This window comes from Myxocyprinus asiaticus, chromosome 45, assembly GCF_019703515.2.
Source record: "Myxocyprinus asiaticus isolate MX2 ecotype Aquarium Trade chromosome 45, UBuf_Myxa_2, whole genome shotgun sequence".
In the NCBI taxonomy this organism is placed as follows: Eukaryota; Metazoa; Chordata; class Actinopteri; order Cypriniformes; family Catostomidae; genus Myxocyprinus; species Myxocyprinus asiaticus.
The window spans coordinates 23,493,244-23,512,418 of NC_059388.1; the positions used below are offsets into that span (position 1 = coordinate 23,493,244).

Sequence of the window (19,175 nt, forward strand, 5' to 3'; positions counted from 1 at the left end):
CTCCGCTCAACCAACTGAGCTTTCAAAGGTCTGTCATACTTGCCAACCAATGTGACTGACCATTAACCCAATCAGAGTGCTTAATGTATCACACTAGTTTCTTTTTTCATCAGTGAGTGAGACTGGAAAAACTTATGTTTACGTCGCTAAAACAGTCATGTATTAATCAATCCTAAATATAGATTTCATTTTACATTACAAGACATCAATGTAGTTGAGTTACGGCTACTGTAATGCTAATAAATAACCAGTAGGTAGAGTCATGGGTGAATACATAAAGGCGATATGTATTGTGCATTATGGATTAATCAAAGCAAAATAAGCATCAGATGATTTATACTGCAAAATAGATACCAGTAACACTTTCTACCCAATCAGAAAACATGAGCTTTTGTGTGATAAAATTATCAAATGGCTTAATCAAAAGGCACATACTCTTAATAATGCTTTAATGATGGATTCGGATATGTTCTATTCCTTAAATTAATATAAAATCTTGCAGTGACATCAGTGAACACAGACAAAAACAGCCGAATGTCAGGAGGCTGTGCACCCCACAGTGGTTTAATCCTAAAAAATAAAAAACACATGGCATGATTGACAACAGAACCTGGATCAGATAAAAGAACCTAATTTTAAAAAAATTTATGAAAAATAAATAATTAAAATGCAGTGATACAATTTAGCTCTGATGTCAGCTCTAGTGAAAACTGCTGCATTCTGGGAGACCAAACAATCAATTCTGTGCGCAGTCAACTTGTACTGGGTGAACATCATTATTTTTAGTACAAAAATGAGAAAAGAAAAAAAAAGAAAAAGAAATTTAGGGTTTATTTATGGGTCACATCTGAAGGTTTCCAAAAAATATATCATTAGTCACGTTAACAGAGATAAACAATGGCACATATTGGATTTCTAATTTAAAAGTTAAGTGGTGCTCTGAGGACTGTCATATTCAGGAGACAAAGTTAAATAAATTACTACCATTAACATACATTTCTGAGTATTATATACAAAGGGAGTTATTGAAAAAAAAAAATCTACAATTCAAATTTTGTGTTCAACAATTCAGAAGTATTACCCTATTTTACACTGCGTTTGTGTGTGTTAGTTCTCGTATCTTGGATTAAAAAACACTGCAACAGCGCAGTCCTGTGATACTTTTATGCATTCTCACCAAGTCCAGCAAAATAGACTCTTTCTCTAAAGGAATAATATAAACAAACTCCTCTATGTACAGGATTCAAAATAGAACAGGTAACAGACTAATTAAAACACTGATTCTGACAGATTCAAGGCACAGAGACGGGAAAAGGCAAGCACATGACAACCTGTGTTGGTAAAATGGGGTTCGATTTTACGCCGGGCGGATTTCTCAAATTGCTGTTTACACTATAGTGATCTGACTCCCAAAACTAGCTGAATATTTCAATGAATATACTATGAAACCTCAATATTCAATGGTTTAATACCTGAATTTGACCCAATAAACCATTTTGATTACATTTTAAGAGTTTGTTACCTATCGGAAAGAACTTTTGTAAATTTACAATTATAATTGTCGCACAAACTGTTACAGGAAGTAACATGGGTCCCGGTTGTCATGGCAGCCAGCTACAGTCTCTGGGCTTTGATTGGTGTAAACAGACACTTGATGAAACGAAGAGATTACAAAACCCCTCCAGACACTGCCCCTCCTATTGTCTGCATCTCTCGTCTTCTAAAATCAAGGAATCATCTCTTTGTGCATAAATAATCATGACAAATTCTTTCCCTCCTTTTCCATGAGCATCTCTTAAATTCTCATATAGCAATAGTGGTTTTATGTGTCTTGTACACAAAAAAAAAAAACAAGGAAGACCACAGGAATATATTGTAAGGTTTAGTTTGTAAACAGTCAAATCTGAATGCGTAATCTCCAGATGGCATTTTGATCGAATCGATCGGGTAACGTGTCTGCCATGGTAAACTGTTACAAGAATGCATCTTTTCTGTATTATTCAGATGGAAATAACCAAATAACCAACAAAATCCTTCATGAACCGTTGCATGGAGACCCTGCTTCAGAATGGGCTTTGACAAAGCCAGCCAATCAACTTAACCGGCCAATGGAAGCAATGGCATAGAGGCAGTAATGAGATTTGAAGGGGTTAACGTCACATTAGGGTTACTCTTTTGCAAGCTGTGGCTTGTTTTTAGGCATTCACTGGCCCCTGCATAACTGAAATGTGGGCATGGGCAGTATTGGAGTGATATTGAAGGGTGCAAGCCGGATAAAGAATCACAGTCCCTCAGAAATGAGACCATGCATCTTTTGAACGAGTATTAAAGAACATCCAGAAGACTGTGTTTAAAAAAAAAAAAAAAAAAAAAAAAAAAAGGAACACGGTGAGACCACAGATACAAGTCTTTTAGGGGATTCTTTGATTTTTTTCCCCATTGCTTTTTAATATGTTTTTTAACAAAAACGCTAAAATGTGGTGAGGTGCGACACTGTAAAGTTCCATACCACCGACACGGGACCGTAGCCACACCCCTTCTATAACTTTGCTCTGTAAACGTGGGGGAAGCTCTGCCCATTGGCTGTGAGCAATGTCCATCAATGGCTCCACCCCCCCCAAAGTTTCACAGTTCTTTCCTCCATAAGCCCCTCCCCCCCTATGCATCAGACAGGCAACTCTGAATACTGTCCATCCATAACTGTGCATTCGTACTGTCCTGGGCACAGATGTTATACACTCTTTTGGTTGTCTTGAGCTGAGAAAGAGAGAGATAAGAAATGTGTTAACGAGCACTTGGTGAACTCCTTCCAAAAATTTGTGAACAATGAATAAGCAAAGCGAGTATTGAGATCTTACATCAAAGAAGGCTTTCTCGTCTATGTTTTTAGGTGCTCCCATGGTAGGCGTTCCCGGAAAGACAGATTCCACTTCAGCTAAATCGATGACTCCTTTACACTCTTTATCTTGCCTTGCATCATAGTACCGCAACTGGGCAAGAAAGAGTGAGAAGAGATATATTAATGTCTTTGGCTAAAAGTTCCTTTGACTTGTCATTCTTACAACTCAACATGAATTTACTTCCACAATGTGACATATTTCTGAGTAAAATAGGATATTCAACTGGACAAAACATTTTTAGGGCGGGCTTTGATTTTATCCATATAGAAGAGAAGAACAGGGAGCTCTGCAACAGATAGCATGGCCCCCACAAAGCCCCCCACTGAACATCGAGTCGGTCTGGGATTACAAGAAAAGACTGAAGCAGTTAAAACAGCCTAAACAGATAGAAGAACTGTTGCAAATTCTCCAAGAAGCTTGGAACATCCTATCTGCCAACAACCAAGAAAAACTGTGTCCAGGTGTACCTAGGAGAGATGGTGTTTTGAAGGCAAAGGTGGTCACACCAAATATTGATTTAGCTTTTTTATGTTTACTGGACTTTGTATGACATTAAGTGATAAATGAAAACTATTTATGGCATTATTTTTAAGACATCCTCACTATGCAACAAACTTATTGACTATTTATACACAGACACTAATAGCAATTTAAAAAGCCACAGGTGTGGGAAATTAAACTTTAATTGCCATTTAAACCTGTGTGTGTCACCTTGTGTGTCTGTAACAAGGCCAAACATTCAAGGGTATGTAAACTTTTGATCAAGGCCATTTGGGTGATTTCTGTTATCAGTATGATTTAAAAAGGATCCAAACAACTATTTGATAATAAATGGCTTCATATGATCACTATCCTTAAATAAAAGAGTTTTTTTGCATGATCAGTCATATTTTCACAATCAATGCCAAAATTTCACAATTTCTGCCAGGGTATGCAAACTTTTGAGCACAACTGTGTGTATGTATGTGTATATATATATATATATATATATATATATATATATATATATATATATATATATATATATATATATATATATATATTAGGGTTGTAATGGTTCACTCATCTCATGATTTGGTTCGGTTCACAATACTGAACTCACGGTTCGGTTCGCGATTCTTTAAACTAAGCCTGAATCAAGAAAAGTTAAGATTGAAAGTTTTGACTTTATAGTCATTTGCAAAATAATTTGTTTACTTAAAAATGTAGCTAAAAGTGCTAAATCAGGGGTTCAAAGGATGCCAGGGGGCGCTGAGAGCAAATTAGTAGGGGGGGGGGGTTAGGTAACAAATTGGGCCATTTATCAGTCATAATAATCAAATCTATTGTCAAGTTCCTCTTTGCATTAAAACGTTTATCTAGACTTGGAGTATATCAGTTGGTTCTCAATTATACAGGTTGGTAAGCCTTTGTACCACGTTTCATCTGATTCTGAAGTCTAGTGATGCATCTCAAGTATCTGGTTTAGCAGCGTCAAATACACAGGCAGAGGCACAACCTCGGCAAATGCACCTGTATGACTCTGTAGATGGATACGGCTCAATGGACAGAGCAGCGCGAGCGTAAAGCTCTTAAAGCTCAAGCTCTTAAACATGCAGCTTTGTGAGAAGCACGGCACGAGAAGCGGAACCCATTTGAATTCTGCACAGAATTCTACAATCACCACCCTTGAATACTAGTAACCCTAGAAACACTAACCATACTTTAGGCAGAAACAGATTAATAATAAATATTATATCACTACTTCAGCTCTGTCATAGGCTACATTAGGGGAGTGAGGGAATATAATGAATTTTTGTTACAACTTTTAAACGTTTATATTTTGCATTTATTATTTTTACATGTGTTTAGAGTAGTTCTACCGTTTATAATTTAAAAAATGCCATAGTTTGTTTTATAGAGATCATGTTACATCTAACCATAGTAGTGAAGAAGATCCATGCTTCCATGTGCTTGCTTACTATGGTCTTGTTATAAATACCACTGTTAAAACTATAAAATAAATAAATAATTACTGAATAAATAAAAAAATGTCAAAAGGGCAAATGCAAATACCTTTTTTTTTTTTTTTAAAGATGAAATAGAAATGTGTAAATCCTAAAAAATAGGCTAAAATATTTTAGTTTGAGTGCAAGTAAAAAATAACTGGTTTACTTTTTTTTATTTATTTTTTTTTAGATGTTTTAGATAACCTTACTGTTGTTGATACCAGTAAATTTACATCAACTTCCAAATCAAAATCAATGCTGTAATGTAGAATGAGCATTTCAGTGGGACAATATGCAATATTATTGGTCTTTTCACTTATTTTTGAAATATAATAACAATATCACTTATTATTAGTTTCTGTCTTCGCAATTTCATTTTATAGGCCTCAGATATAGCCCTCCATCTGTTTGAATTCAAGAAACGCAAGGTTTGGTCTCACATTCATGACGCCTGCTGAATTTATTAACAAAACTTTAAAATTATGCAATGCATCGAAGTTGCATCGAGCAAATAATACAAATATTGAATTTTGTGTTTATTGGTACAACAAAGTTTCCGCTTTCAAATGATGTCACATGATGGGGGGCTGGTAGGGGGGCGTTCATCAAAAAAAGGTTGAGAACCACTGTGCTAAATTATCAATCAGAGATGTACTAAGACTAAAAATCCGCCCAGAAGGCGGCAATGGTGACACCAAATGGAAATATTAGCTAATCTTTCTGCTTACTAAAAATACGGAATTATGTTGGATACATTTGCTGCTTACACACTATCACTGATTACAAACATTTAAAATATTTTAAATTAACATTTTATTTTTCTAAAATAGTATTGTCTCTGATTACATCTAAAAATTATTTTCAAAAATACATAGGCTATTTAATGGAATTGCATGCTTATCCAGTTAAATAAAAATAATAATAATTTACTGATGAAATCAAATCAGTCATGACATTTGACATTAGGATTATATTCCACTATAGCATTATTATACATACATTTCAGCATTATATTTAGTAGATTATATGGCACTCTCATTAAACCTCTGTAAATTTTAATTTTCTCTCGCGCTGTTAGAGCAGATCAGTCTCGAGCTTCAAATGGACATTCGATCCCTCGCACTGAAAAGGCGTGTCTCTCTCCCGCTCCTGGTTTCACTTTCAGCCAAACTCATGTTACATCACCTGTGGCTGCTGGTGTGCAATCGTATTTTAGAGCTCGTGTGTCCAATGAAGCAATTTCCATGTGTATGCCCGCGTTATGTAAGCATAGGACGTCCTGCGTATTGGACAGAACAGATGCCAAAATAATTTTATATTTAAAAAAAAAAAAAAAAAAAAAAAAAAACTCATCTCCAAGATGCGCATCGTCACATTTTTGAACCGTGATGCATCGTGCCACGATAAACGGTTACACCCCTAATATATATATATATATATATATATATATATATATATATATATATATATATATATACATACACACACACACATACATTTCTTTGTTTATTCCCATTTGAAAACCCCAAATGTTTTCATCATTCTCTAAAATTATAATGTACCTGGTGTTTGGTCTTGTCCAGTACAAACCAACGTGGTCTCCATGGTTTCAGCAAAGCACCTCTTTTGTATAAAATACCCTCGAAACTCCTATAAAAAAGCAGAAATTAGATTTCCCTTAGGTTTTCAAAAAGCAGTGGCTCAGTCATGAACATGCTACATAGTTAAATACCACTGCATGCAATTTACGCGAAGACATTAACGCGATCAATTTAAAGGAATTTTCCAGGTTCAAAACAAGTTTAGCTCAATCAACAGCATTTGTGGCATAATGTGGATTAGCACAAAAATAAATGGACTAATACCTCCTTGTCTTAAAAAAAGCAAAAATAGAGGTTAGTGAGTGAGACACTTACAATGGAAGTAAAGGGGGAACTATTCTGAAGGGTTTTAATGGCAGAAATGTGAAGCTTAACATTTTATAAAAGCACTTACATAAAGTGTTAAAACTTATTTATTATTTGAGCTGTAAAGTTGTTCAAATTGTTTTTGCGGGATTGCAGGGTTTAAAGCGTTACATCGTCATGAAAAACAAAACAAAAAAATTAGATATGGCTTTACACAGAAAAGGTTAGCAAATGATTTCATCACACTAAAATCATGTTAACACACATATTGTTTACATTTTGTGGCTTACTTTTAAAACAACGAGTATTTAAACGTTTACATATTGTCCCCATTCACTTCCATTATAAGTGCCTCTATGTAACCCAGATTTGTACTTGTTTTTTTTTTTTTAAAGAAAAGTCGGGACGAATACATTTCTGTTGTAATCAGCATTATGCCACAAATGCTGTCGATTGAGCTTAACTTGTATTTAAACCTGAATATTCCTTTAAACAACCATAGCTACATTGGATTCCCAATAAACATTCAGAAGGGAAGCGTGCTTGTAAACAGACCTGTTCTCACTCTCTGTGCTCTGGAACTGGCTGTAGAGAGTGCTGGTACTGGGCCGACCAGCTGCGGGCGTAGAGGTGGCACTGACCTCACAGTCCAGAGCCAGGTTAATGGAGGAGCCGACCCCGCTCTCCTGCAGATACATACCCTGAGAGCGCCGCTGGTGACTCAGATTAGACGACATGAGCAGAGAGCTGGAGAACGAGTGCTGGGAGTAAAGAAAGAGAGAGACCATTGCATCATTTCAAGTTCACCTTGGGGAATCAGGAATGGGCATGTACAGGACAGTACCCCTGGAAGACCAAGGGCACAATGGTGATGGTTCACTGATTAATAGTTGCTGCGTTTGAACCCTCAATCTTTAGGCTACCAGGTTTTCCATGAAAGTAGGAACCCTGCACATTACAGTAGTAATAAGTAGGCACAAGTAAGATGCCGGTTTATCTTTGTATCTTACCCGGCTCTCTAGTCTGGACTCGGCCCGTTGGGTTGTCTTAGTCTTGTCCCACGTGTCCTTCCATTTCTCCGTAGGATGTCCTAATTCATTTTCCAGGTTCTGCACATCCTGGTTACACATACAACAAGACAATCATCAGTATGTGTATAAGGGGAAAACAATTGTTTTATTGCAATGATGACTCTTGCTGTATTACTGACCTGCAACAGCTTTGTGATGGCATCAGGCACTACTTTAATGAGGCTGTCGTAGCAAGGCCAGACGATCCTCCGCTGGGACTTGGGAGCCGTCGTCTCCTGCCTATCACTCGCTTCATCCACTGGCTCCTCTTGTCTTCCCCGCACCAACTCCCAGTCAAAGGACGGACCCTCAGAAAGTGTCTCCTCTGTGTAATAGTCCCAAACTTTCAAATTGGAGATGTAACTGTAGGGCTTTAGGACCTGCGAGTACAAAAAGAGGGAGTAATAGTCACTGACCAACAGAGGGCGCTGGGGTATTACTACTATTTAAATGAACATCAATAATAGAAACTTGTTGTCAAGGAGTATTACTGACAGTTTTGTTGTGTAGTATATTAAGTAATTTACTCACTTTATGTATAAGTATATAATATATGTATAAAATAAAAATTAGAAAGACCCACACACACACACCTCCTCCTCCTCTGGAGAAAACATGTAGTTGTAGAAGATAGGGGTCTTTTTGTTGAGCCGGTCAATGTATTCCCAGACCGACTTACACACCTGAGGGTTCCTTCTCTCGCCTTTTTCCTCGTATAAAACACCTGTACAGAAAATACATTGAGGACAGGCCACAATAAAGAGTTTAATGATTGCTTACTGTAAATACTGACATAAAATAATCCTGTAAGGTTACTCTTATCTTGTGATAACATTACTCAATCTGAGGATACAATATAATGATCTCATTAACAGATTACAATTGCCATTATGTAGCATTTTAAAGGAAATTCTGTGCTAATCGATGGATAAGGAGGAGCCTTGGACTTACCCAGCTCTATACGCTCGTAGTCGGAGTCCAGCAGGAAGGTGCGGAAGCGGTTGGAGACGTAGTGGTAGGCAAGGAACTTCAGGTAGTACTGACTGAACTCAAACTCCATGGGGAACTGCAGATGGATCTTTGGGGAGAAAAGGCAGAGGAAAGGGTATTTAATGTAACAAACCAATTAGATATTGATTATAGCCATGTTTATATGCTCAGGACAACAAAGAATCATATGCATATGAAACTAAATGGACCGAGGACTGAACCTTGTGGAACACCTTTAGATAGAGTAAGCAGTTCCTATTACACTGTGCAACAAATTTTGTTGTTGTTGTTGTTCCTGGGTAGTAAGTGTTATTTCCTAATTGCTTATGACTCAAAAGTATAGAAAATGGCTATTATTCCCCACAAACTTTGCTTTTGTGACCAGGACAGTGATATTTTGAAATGTACGTATTTTCAATGAGAAAACGGGCTAATTTGTGTCTTTTCGTTCACATAAAGTCAGAAAAAACAACATATGAATCCAAATTAACATGTATTTGTACTAAAGTAATATTCAAAGCCGTGCTGGTCCATAATGGTAACAAGTACCCGTCTCTTCCCCTGGCTCACTTGGTGCACCTCAAAGAGGATTACAGCAGCATCAAGACCTTGCTGGACACCTTGAAGTATGATGAGTACGGCTGGGAGGTCATAGGAGACTTCAAAATGGTGGCATTCCTGATGGGTCTCCAAGGCGGTTTTACCAAGTTTCCCTGCTATCTTTGCCTTTGGGAGAGCAGGGACACCAAGGTGCACTACCACAGGCAGGACTGGCCACAGCGGACCGAGTTCTCTGTGGGGAAGAACAACATCAAGTGGGAGCCACTGGTGGACCCCCGGAAGGGGCTGATGCCTCTACTGCACATCAAACTGGGCCTTATGAAACAATTTGCCAGAGCTCTGGATAAGGAGTCGGCAGCCTTCAAGTACCTTCAAGACCTCTTCCCTAAGCTATCTGAGGCAAAGGTCAAAGCCGGTGTCTTCGTTGGACCACAGATAAAGAAGGATTTTGGATTCATATGTTGTTTTTTTCTGACTTTATGTGAACGAAAAGACACAAATTAGCCCGTTTTCTCATTGAAAATACGTACATTTCAAAATATCACTATCCTGGTCACAAAAGCAAAGTTTGTGGGGAATAATATCCATTTTCTATACTTCTGAGGCATAAGCAATTAGGAAATAACACTTACTACCCAGGAACAAAAATTGTGTTACATAGTGTTATTAGCATTGCGATCAATCAGAAAGGTAATTATGGAACCTAATACAAACCAAGAGATATATCAAATGAACAGACTAGGCAACAGAATCAACCAGTGAAAGATGAGTTTACTTCTTTAAAGTCACTTTCTATTTGAGAAGAACAGGGAGACAGTATTCCAGATCTTCTGGAACCTTATAGTTATGTTCATTGTCAAAAAGGTAACCCATGTTCTTGATATGTTGTCTCCTGAAATCATGCAATTAAGCAACCCCCATTGTTTACAGGTATAGGGAAAGAAACTCTGCCCTTATTTAAAAGAAAACCAGCTGTATAAGGCTTGCAAAATACGGATGAACTATGAGTGGTGGTATCTCATCTTTGAAGGTGTGGCACAGCAGGATGTACAGTAGGGATATATAAATGTGTATATTGGCTTGTATTAATGAGCTGCCTCTCTGGTACCTGCTCAAATAAATCAATAATAAACAGCAGTTTTTTTTTTTTTTCCTTACTGGAAAACAGTTCAAGTATGCAATGATTAGTTTTTATCAACACCCAACAATACAGTCATTTGTCTCTGTAGAAATGTTTATGTAAGTTTTACTGTTCACAAGATAACAATTCTCCAGAAATAGTTGTAAACAGTTCTATTTAAAGACTGATTAAATAACTCCTTAAAGAGAGATCCTGCATGTAAACAAAACAATGGTATCATTACATCATACTCTGGAATGCAGGACAGGACACACACACACACAAACACAAAAGGAAACTTTAATACATAAACAGTTTGTTAAAAAACTCTTTAACACTATGTTCACATACAAATACATATGTACTAGTAGTGATTAGCCAAATTATTGGCCAAGTCTTATGAGATTGTTGTATTGGCTGATAACAATTTCATCTTAACACATTCCATATTTCTAAGGACACCAGGAGTCAGATATTTGCGTCTGTGTGCATCGGCCATTAAAAAGCCTATCAGATTTTACACATACCTGGTGCACACAGTCGAGGAACTGGAGGAAGACAGGTGTGAATCCACTGCTCTGGTTGGCTAGTGTCTGAGCCCCGCGGTGACTGAATCGATGGCCGAAAGACAACCACTCTTTCTCCACCAGTAGTCTGAAGCCATCAATCGTTCGGTAGTATGGATCCGACAGTAGCTGCACCAGGGACACCACCTTCAACCAACACAGCATTATTGAACAAAATGGCCCAATATATGGCATACGCAACTTATGTTTAGGTGCACATGACAACAACTCCTACCTGTGTTGTGACATCCCAGCCATCTTCCAAACTAACCATAACGGAGGAACCATTATCCAAGAGCTCCACAACAAGAACGGACACCTGTAGAACTCTGTGAAGCTAAAGCACACAAATGATAATGAGAAATTTTGGAAAATAACTTTTTCAATTGCAGTAGACAATGTTTTTGTCTTCCAGTTAATGTGTTAAATCCAGCAGAAGGCCAATTACAATGTACTATCTACGGACTAGGAAATGGTTTAGTACCAGATTCATCCAGTCCGAGTCCTCAAGGCAGCGGTGAAAGGTCATGTTTTGGTCAGTGTTGGATGAGGAAGGCACACAGGCTTTCATCAACTTCTTGAAACTGTTCTTCAACTGCCGTAAATCAAACACCTCGATGGGCACCACCTCCCACTGCTGGAAAGAGTCCTGCTTTCCACCCTAAACACAGAAATTCAAGGTTAAGAGTTGATAACTGTGCCTGCTTGGCCGCTTAACAGAAGTGTTAGTTGCCCTCTGTCGTTGTCAGTGAATAATGCAAATCATTTTTAACTTTTAAGTCAATATCATGCAAATAAGCATTTTCTTGTATGTTTAATTTGCTTTCATTAAATTGTATTATATATATATATATATATATATATATATATATATGTGTTATATCTGCCATACTACTCTCCAGATATCATATCGGCCATTGAAAATCCTTGTAGATCTACACTGCCTGGCCAAAACAAAAAGTTGCATACTCTAATATTTTGTTAGACTGCCATTAGCTTTGATTACGGCGCGCATTCGTCGTGGCATTGTTTTGACAACCATATGCAACGTCACAACATTTATTTCTGTCCACTTTTTTATCCATTTTTTTCCGAGATCTTGTATTGGGAGAGTCGAACCACTCTGTGAAGTCTTAAAGACTTATCCTAAAGACTTTCAATGGGGTTAAGGTCAGGAATCTGTGGTGGCCAATTCATGTGTGAAAATTATTCCTCACGCTCCCTAAACCACTCTTTCACAATTTGAGCCCAATGAATCTTGGCAGTGTCATCCTGGAATATGCCTGTTCCCTCAGGGAAATAAAAATTCATTGATGGGACAACCTGGTCATTCAGTGCATTCAGGTAGTAAGGTATTTTATTTTATTGCAGCATAACGTTGCTGAGCGTAGACCTGACCAGTTGAAGCAACCCTAGATCATAACACTGCCTCCAGAGGCTTGTACAGTGGGTACTATGCATGACTGGCGCATCGCTTCATGCGCTTCCCCTCTTACCCTGACGCGTCCATCGCTTTGGAATACGGTTAATCTGGATTCATCAGACCACATTACCTTTTTCCATTGCTCCACCATCCAATCTTTATGCTCCCTAGCAAATTGAATTCGTTTTTTCCGATTAGCCTCACTAATAAGTGGCTTTCTTGTGGCCACACGCCTGTTTAGTCCCAATCCTGTAAATTCTCATCGCATTGTGCGTGTGGAAATGCTGTTACTTTCACAATTAAACACAGCTGTGAGTTCTACTGTCGAGTTTTTATGATGTGACTTCAAGTGTTTTAGTGATCTCCGATCACGATCTTTCAAGATTTTTTTCCCACCACATTTCTTCCGCAAAGCTGACGGTTCACCACTATCCTTCTAAGTTTTAATAATGCGTTGGACAGTTCTTAACCCAATTCCAGTGATTTCGGCAATCTCCTTCGTTTTTTTTTCTTTGCTTGATGCAGGCCAATAATTTGCTCCTGAAACAAAGTAACATCTTTTCCACGCCAACAGGATATGTCTTCTGATATGGTTGTGTAAGAAATGAGAAGCTAGTAGCTACACACTGCATCAGTTAGGGTTAAAAGACTTGTTGCCAGCAGAAACATATTAATCACTGCAATAATGATCCAATCATAGGCTCCTAAGTATCTGCTTATTTATATCCAAACAGCGACTTTTTTTTAATTTTTTAAATTTTTTTTCTAGGCAGTGTAGTATCTAAGGCATCTGTATTGCAGGAAACTAGTGGTGGACCATAAAGTATTTCATTAGACCTCAAACCACTGATTTAATATTTTAGTTCTTATTAAAGGAAATTCTATTTATTTAATTTTAAATTTTATGAGAGATATGCATAATTGAAACATTCCTATCAAAGTTGAGCCTACCTTAAGCTGGGACTTGTCTCCAATGATGTAGAGGTATGCTCTCTGCTGTCGAAGGAAATATGTCTCGGTTGGGCCTCCATTAGCTTGGGGAGACTCCTTCCCAGCCAGCCTGTTTCCAACATCAGGGTTATATGTGCTTTGCTGCCCACTTCCCCGAATACTGCCCCATTTTCCTGAGAGACACAAAGAGGAACAATATAAACAATTTACTTATGAATAATGGACATATTCTTTTGTGAATCATCTGTGTGTGTGAACTTAAACATCTATTTGGAGATTGGTGTAGAGAATGTCATTTCTACAAACAAACACATCCTAGACTTCACAAATAGGACAGCAGACAACAAACAGACAAAAAGGAATTTGGTGGACATGCAAAGAGATACACTCAGATCTGCACAAACAATTTAAACAATCAAACAAACATGGTGGTCAAAAATTAGTTGGTATTGGAAAAAGAGGATGACAACACTAAATGGACACTTAGTGCCAGCCCACACTCGCTGGCATCATTGTCGAGACTTGATTGGTTAGATTTAAGAGCAGGGGCGAGCCTACTGTACCTCTAGGTGGGTTGCGGGCCTTGACCGAAACTCTAGGTTGAGAAAGGGAGATGACCCTTGCCCTCTGACCCAGCTCTAAGGTCAGATGACATAAAAATGTCCATTACTATCAGTACACAAAGTCGGGGCAGCTATTTCAGCCCAACTAGTTAATTACAAACTAATAAAATATATACCATAAATGTACTATAAGACACTTTGGATAAAAGTGTCTGCCAAAATGCATAAATGTAAATGTAATGTGATAAATTTAGCACTATAAACTAATGCAGGAAATTTAAATTGCTCTATCAAGTGGTTATGGACATTTGAATAAGGCACTCAAATATGACTTATAAAGGGGAGGAAAGGATGGTGGGTTCAGTTGTGAGGACTTTACGTGACCTGCCCATCATTTTCAGTCACTTTGACCCAGAAATACATTTGTTAATACAAGTTAAAATACGAAACATATATGATTAGAAAGCTGAGACTTTTGCATACACCTCAAAATGTGTTTCTATTTCAAAGTGACTTAAAATGATGGTCACAATCTTTCAAATTTCTCTCTCTTCTGTCACACACAGACCCTCACCTCCTCTACTGAAGGTTCCTGGAACATCATCTTTAGTCCCCATGACCTGTTTCATTAGAGCTCCTATTTTAGGTTGCCTCAGCTTGTCTGATGAATCTGAGGTCCAGAAATGACACACAAACAGACACATTATGCTGGTACTATCTCAAGTTAATGTTCTTGTTAAGGTACATATTCTTGTTTGACATGGTAGGTGAGGATTAGGGTTAGGGTTGGGTGTAGGGTAAAGGTTATGTTGAGGTAAGGGTTAGAGCCTGACCTGAGGCGCTCATGTGTGTGGAGGTGAAGCTACTGAGTGTGTTTCTCCCACTGGCTTCACTGTAGGAGGGCATGGAGCTGATGATGGCCTGCAGATACTTCTCCTGCTCCAGACTGGAGGAGTCTGCCTGGGACGGGCCTGAAACAAACACACACAATAAGTCAAAAAACTGCTTCTCTGTATTTCAATTACATCAGTTTGATCTAGTTAATCTCTGCTTCCTGTGTGTTTACTAACATCAAACTATGTGGCCCACTGTGGCATAGTGGTTAAAGATCTGGGCTGATAAGTGAAAAGTTCTAAGTTGGAATCTCAAATGGGGTAATCAACGAACTACTGACATTATGCCCTTGAGCCAATTCCTGTGTATTCACTACCATCAAACAATTTGGCCTACTATGAGCCTATAAGATGCAGGATGATAACCGAAAGGTTGTAGGTTCAAATCCCAAAAGGGGTTGTCCATGAGCTGCTGACATAATGGCTTATACTACCTGTGTGTTTACTACCAAGAAACTTTGACCGACAGTGGCCTTGTTTTGAAAGATCTGGGCTGATAAGTGAAAGATTGTTGGTTCGAATCCCAAAAGGGGCAAACCATGAACTACTGACATTATGCCATTGAGCTAACACCTGTGAATTTACTACCATCAAACTATGTGGTCTACTGTTGTCTATGAACTATTTACATTATGCTCTTGATCTGCTTCCTATGTATTTACTACCATCAAACTATGAGGCCTACTGTGGGCTGATAAGAACCGGGCTGATAACTGAAAGGTTGTAGGTTCGAATCCTAAAAGGGGTTGTCCATGAACTATTGAAATTATGCCCTTGAGCTGCTTACTGTGTATTTACTACCAACAAACTGTGGCCTACAATGGCCTAGTTTTTAAAGATCTGGGCTGATAAGGTTGAAAGTTTGTAGGTTCGAAGCCCAATAGGGGTAATACATAAACTTTTGACATTATGCCCTTGAGCTGCTTACTGTTTATTTACTAATATTAAAGTATTTTGCCTACTGTGGGCTGATAATTGAAAGGTTGTGGGTTCGAATCCCAAAAGGGGTTGTCCATGAACTACTGGCTCTGACCTGCGCTGGGCGCATTGGGTGATTTGAAGAAACCCACGACGCCTTTAGCATGCAGGCCAGCCGAGCGCAGTAACACTGCTTTAGTACGGGGGTTTCTCCAGCACACTACGGGAAAGCGGTTCTGCCTGTAGCAGCGCAAGATGCGCTGGATGGTGGAATCAGGGATACTTTGAGGCACGATCAGTAACCCGGGGTAACTGAAACACAAATAAACAGACAATAGGTTTTTAGTTCAACAGGTTTAAATAACTGGGTACTTGACAAGAAATATTTCTGGTTGATATTAATGTCATGCAGCGTGACGAGCTAAACTCCATCTAAAACCATGTTAGACAGCATTTTGTTTATTCTTTTTTTTTTTTACTATTATGCCAGCAATTCATATAAACGTATTAAAAAAGGAGACTGCATGGAATATTTGTACTTTTAAAAATTAATTTGTCACACTGCAGGACCATTTAAAAAGGACTAGTTGAGGTAAAAAGGTGATTAAAAATGAACAAATTAAAAGAAGTGGTGGCCTGTCATAGCATGTAAAATATACACTTTCCCTTAAAATCTTGATATTTATCTTTCTTTTTAAAAAGTCTATGGACATGTTATGCTACAACCCAAATACTGCTTTCCTGGTTGCACCATAGGTTGCACTACAATAGTTTGGCAGTGCAAAGGAACATGGATTCTAGGATTTACCTTCGGCAGACGGTGTACATGCGGTTGACAGTAGAGATCCGGAAGGGTTCGTTTTTAGAGCGGGTCAGACTGCTGCTGAGTGTTCCCAGTCCCAGCCGCTGGTAGTCACGACAGCAGGCACGCTCCACCACATTACTCATAGTTTGACGGTCAGAAGAGCGGATGGTGGAAGAGAGTGTGAGTGAACTCTGGTCCGGCTCTTCAGACACTGACCAATCAGAAACACAGTATTATATGACCTCACGACATACTAGCCAATCAGAAAGGTTGAGTTGAAATAAACTGAACACAAAAAGTAGCTTATTAAGAAACAGTCTGAGGATGATTTGCGTATATTTTTTTTTTTTGGTGTAACTTACCAGAGATCTCATCTTCATCCATTTCTGACTGCAGACTGCTGCGGTTTTCCCAGGTGGGCGGAGAATACTTCTTCCGGGTCACATACTGCCGCCCGATGGTCCTTTTTGCAGTCTTAACCAGGTTTTTAGAAAGCGTTCTAAATGAAATGGCAAAGTTCTTTCACTTGAAACCTCTGATTTAACACTTTGAAATATTCCAGTTCACACAATTGAGTTTGATAAATTGAAATTTCCCCTCAATCTTGCAATTGCCCTGCCTATTTTGGGTAACAGACAAATATTATTTAAATGCACTTTTGAATATTCATATTTTAAGGATGATTAAATGGATCTTAAGTCTTGGATTCTGATTAGTCAATACAGCATTCCAGCCGTGCTTAAACACACAATATAGTAACAGCTATTACCTTTTCACTGCGCAGCACCCATAGCAGATCGTTATTTTTGTTGCATGGCAAGGACTATATCTTCTAGCGGAAGGATGGCACTTTATGAATTTGCTTAATACAATATTTTAATAAAAGTCTATGTCATTTTCATCAACTTGACCACTTTATAAATATAAATCCAAGTGTGTATTAATATTTCACATAGGCCTATGTGAACCATTTCTGTGTACAAATATCAAGAAGGCTTTCCAAGCCTAGAAGAAAGCCTAGCTGTTTTAAATGCATAATATGTCTGAGCTTTTGTCATGGTGCATTTTTCAGAAACGTTAAAAGCAGTTGTTAAAGTGTGCTGGAGGGAGAGCGTTGATGATTGGTACTGCCCAACCAATTCAGAGTCCACCATGACACCCATTTGCTGCTAATGCAGGAGCTTAATGCAGAAAGAAGCCTTTGCGATTTCCAATGCTGAATAATTCAAAGCAATACTTGCTATTTTTTTCTCTCTCACTCTCCATTTTACCATTGCCACTGGGGACTGGCATAGACAAAGCACTTGCACTCATTTAATCCATACAGGAAATGGTTGAATCCAGAAAGTGTGTGTGTGTGTGTGTGTGTGTGTGTGTGTAAGAGAGAGACAGGGTGGAGATTGAGAAATGGCCTGTTCAGAGCAGTGCAAGATAGAGCTGTGCATATTCAAAACACAAACAAGATACTTACACAACCTCAAGCACAGAATACAAAAACATACATATATACACAATCCGTAGATTAGTGGTCGACTGAGGTTTTTAATGGCCGATGCCGATATCCAGAGAGCAAAGTGGCAGTAGGCCGATATATTGCCGATATACAGTATCACACAATTTAATATAGTATGAAATAAACATAACATTTCTATATAAAATAAATCTTATTTAGCACTATATTTACTAAATTTTACACAAAACTTAAACTTTGTAAAAAAATAAAAAAAATAAAATAAAAGAATCTTTAAAAAATAAAATGTTATTTTAAATGGTAGAGAACAGTTTCTCCTAATTTCTATTTAGAAACTGAAAATATATTAGGAAGGAGGATATAATAGTATACACAGTAGTCCAGCAACCATGGATGGCATGTGCACATTAGTAATCGTAATTAGTAATTTGTTTCTCACAAAAGGTCTAATCAAACCTAGTGTTCATACAGTGCATAATGAATATGACATTTACTCATAGTGCACATGAAGCACTTTTACTTTAAGGTTGCACTTGCGCGATTGTGCGGATCCAGCGCTTTTGATCCCAAAGTTTTCATTCTGGCTGATTGGATATACGCTTCAGAGGAAGATATAAGAAGAGCGCTCGACGGGAAGAAACGGCTGGATTTTCGTGAGGTTCGTGAATTACATCTGTTTAAATGAGATATCCGCATTTTTGCAGACGTTATAAACTCAGCAAAAAAGAAACATCCCTTTTTCAGAATACTGTATTTTAAAGATAATTTTGTAAAATCCAAATAAACTCTACAGATCTTTATTGGAAAGGGTTTAAACAATGTTTTCCACGCTCGTTCAATGAACCATAAACAATTAATGCACATGCACCTGTGGAACGGTCGTTACACTAACAGCTTACAGACGGTAGGCAATTAAGATCACAGTTAAAATAACTTAGGACACTAAAGAGACCTTTCTACTGACTCTGAAAAACACCAGAAGAAAGATGCATAGGGTGCCTGCTCTCCTGCGTGAACGTGCCTTAGGCATGCTGCATGGAGGCATGAGG

At 38.1% G+C, this 19,175-nt stretch overlaps 1 protein-coding gene across 5 annotated transcripts in view; it reads right to left on the reverse strand.

The window, feature by feature from the left end:
• Positions 1-432: 432 nt before the first annotated feature.
• The window catches only part of LOC127435031 (myotubularin-related protein 5-like), a 71,584-nt gene continuing 52,841 nt past the window's right edge, over positions 433-19,175 (reverse strand). For 4 of the 5 annotated variants that reach the window (XM_051688153.1, XM_051688151.1, XM_051688149.1 and 1 more), the window contains 18 exons: positions 17,018-17,154; positions 16,659-16,866; positions 15,966-16,162; positions 14,873-15,010; positions 14,614-14,709; positions 14,040-14,114; positions 13,477-13,649; positions 11,587-11,763; positions 11,338-11,439; positions 11,064-11,249; positions 8,817-8,943; positions 8,459-8,589; positions 8,006-8,245; positions 7,806-7,913; positions 7,351-7,556; positions 6,451-6,538; positions 2,859-2,990; positions 433-2,757 (listed from right to left, as the gene is read on the reverse strand). In XM_051688153.1, coding sequence (XP_051544113.1) covers positions 2,659-2,757; positions 2,859-2,990; positions 6,451-6,538; positions 7,351-7,556; positions 7,806-7,913; positions 8,006-8,245; positions 8,459-8,589; positions 8,817-8,943; positions 11,064-11,249; positions 11,338-11,439; positions 11,587-11,763; positions 13,477-13,649; positions 14,040-14,114; positions 14,614-14,709; positions 14,873-15,010; positions 15,966-16,162; positions 16,659-16,866; positions 17,018-17,154 — 2,620 coding nt within the window. In that variant the 3' untranslated portion in view covers positions 433-2,658. The remainder of the gene's footprint in view (positions 2,758-2,858; positions 2,991-6,450; positions 6,539-7,350; positions 7,557-7,805; positions 7,914-8,005; positions 8,246-8,458; positions 8,590-8,816; positions 8,944-11,063; positions 11,250-11,337; positions 11,440-11,586; positions 11,764-13,476; positions 13,650-14,039; positions 14,115-14,613; positions 14,710-14,872; positions 15,011-15,965; positions 16,163-16,658; positions 16,867-17,017; positions 17,155-19,175) is intronic. The other variant, XM_051688152.1, reaches the window with a different exon arrangement.